This window comes from Odontomachus brunneus, unplaced genomic scaffold (assembly GCF_010583005.1).
Source record: "Odontomachus brunneus isolate Ranch 3 - 2012 unplaced genomic scaffold, Obru_v1 Obru_scaffold_109, whole genome shotgun sequence".
In the NCBI taxonomy this organism is placed as follows: Eukaryota; Metazoa; Arthropoda; class Insecta; order Hymenoptera; family Formicidae; genus Odontomachus; species Odontomachus brunneus.
Genome location: NW_022639559.1, coordinates 1,053,314 through 1,054,595, shown reverse-complemented (window position 1 = coordinate 1,054,595; position 1,282 = coordinate 1,053,314). Strand labels below are relative to the sequence as shown.

The 1,282-nt window shown below is 65.5% G+C and overlaps 1 protein-coding gene across 1 annotated transcript; it reads left to right on the top strand.

Annotated features, from left to right (window-relative positions):
* Positions 1 to 623: 623 nt before the first annotated feature.
* Positions 624 to 947, top strand: LOC116849242. The gene has a single exon (XM_032826184.1). The coding sequence runs from the start codon at positions 624 to 626 to the stop codon at positions 945 to 947; it is 324 nt and encodes a 107-aa protein (XP_032682075.1).
* Positions 948 to 1,282: the final 335 nt, after the last annotated feature.

The window sequence follows — 1,282 nt, the reverse complement described above, 5'->3', positions numbered from 1 at the left end:
CGAACAAGTCCTCCGCGACCTCTACCTCCGCCGGGGCCAAACGGCCTGAGGCGGCGGGGGGGAGCAAGCGGAGGAGAAACAAGAAGAAAAAGAGCGGCGCTGGCGACTCACCACTCCAAGTGGAGGGGAGGGCCGCCCCCTGCAGGTGCGCCTGCACATGTGGAGGAATCAGGCCTCCCCCCCCCAAGCCGGATAGCACAAGTGCGATCGGTGGGGGGAACCGACCCTCCTTCCCCCGCCACCGAGCCCGGGACCACCTGGGCCCGTGTGGTCGGGAGGAGGGAGAAGAAGAATGAAGGGAGGGGCAAGCAGGCCCCCCAATCCGCCCCCCAAAAGCCGTGGCCCCAGAAGGGTGCCGCGGCCAAGGGGGCGGTAAGAAGAAAGCACGGGACGAGGGAGGCGGGAGCAAACCCGCTCTCCCTAAAGCTCCTCGTACCGCCGCTGTCACGGTGAGCTGCCCAACGGGCAGTTACGCCGATGTTATGCGGCGGGCAAGGAGCCAGATAGATTTAGGCAAGTTGGGGATCGGGGATCTCAGGACCAGGAGGGCCGCTACTGGTACACTGGTCCTCGAGATCCCCGGTCCCGAAGGGCAGGCCAGGGCGGATGCCCTGGCCAAAAGAATGTCGGCCCTATTCACCGACACGAGGGACGTGCAAATTGCGCGTACCTCGAAGAGGGCCGACATCCGGGTCCGTGACCTGGACGACTCAGTCACCGCGGAAGATGTGGTCTCCGCGGTGGCGGTCGCCGGGGGTTGCGGGCCCGGTGAAATCAAGGCCGAGGCAATACGACCCGGAGCGGACCGAATGGGGACAATCTGGATTCAGTGTCCCCTTTCGGCCGCACGGAAGATAGCGGGCGGGGGGCGACTCAAAGTTGGGTGGTCCTCCGTCCGCGTCGAGGCCCTGACAAAGCGCCCCCTCCAGTGCTTCAAATGCCTGTAGTGGGGCCACGTCAGGGCCCTATGTAAAAGTAAGGCCGACCGCAGTGGCCTCTGTTACCACTGCGGCTCGGCCGGCTACAGGGCCGCGGCGTGCGATGCACCGGCGACATGCCCGGTGTGTCGTGACGCCGGACGGCCCTGTGGCCACAGAATGGGAGACCCCGCGTGCCAAATGGCAAAGAGGGGCAAGGGGGGAAAGAGTGGGAGGAGGAGGCGAAAAATCTCCAACACTCCTCCCACCCCTCCCCGGGAAGGAGAAAGAGCCCCCCCCTCAAAAACCAGAGGGAGGGGCTACATTGCCTGAAACCCCGGTCCCTCCGACGGACGCTGCTCCTA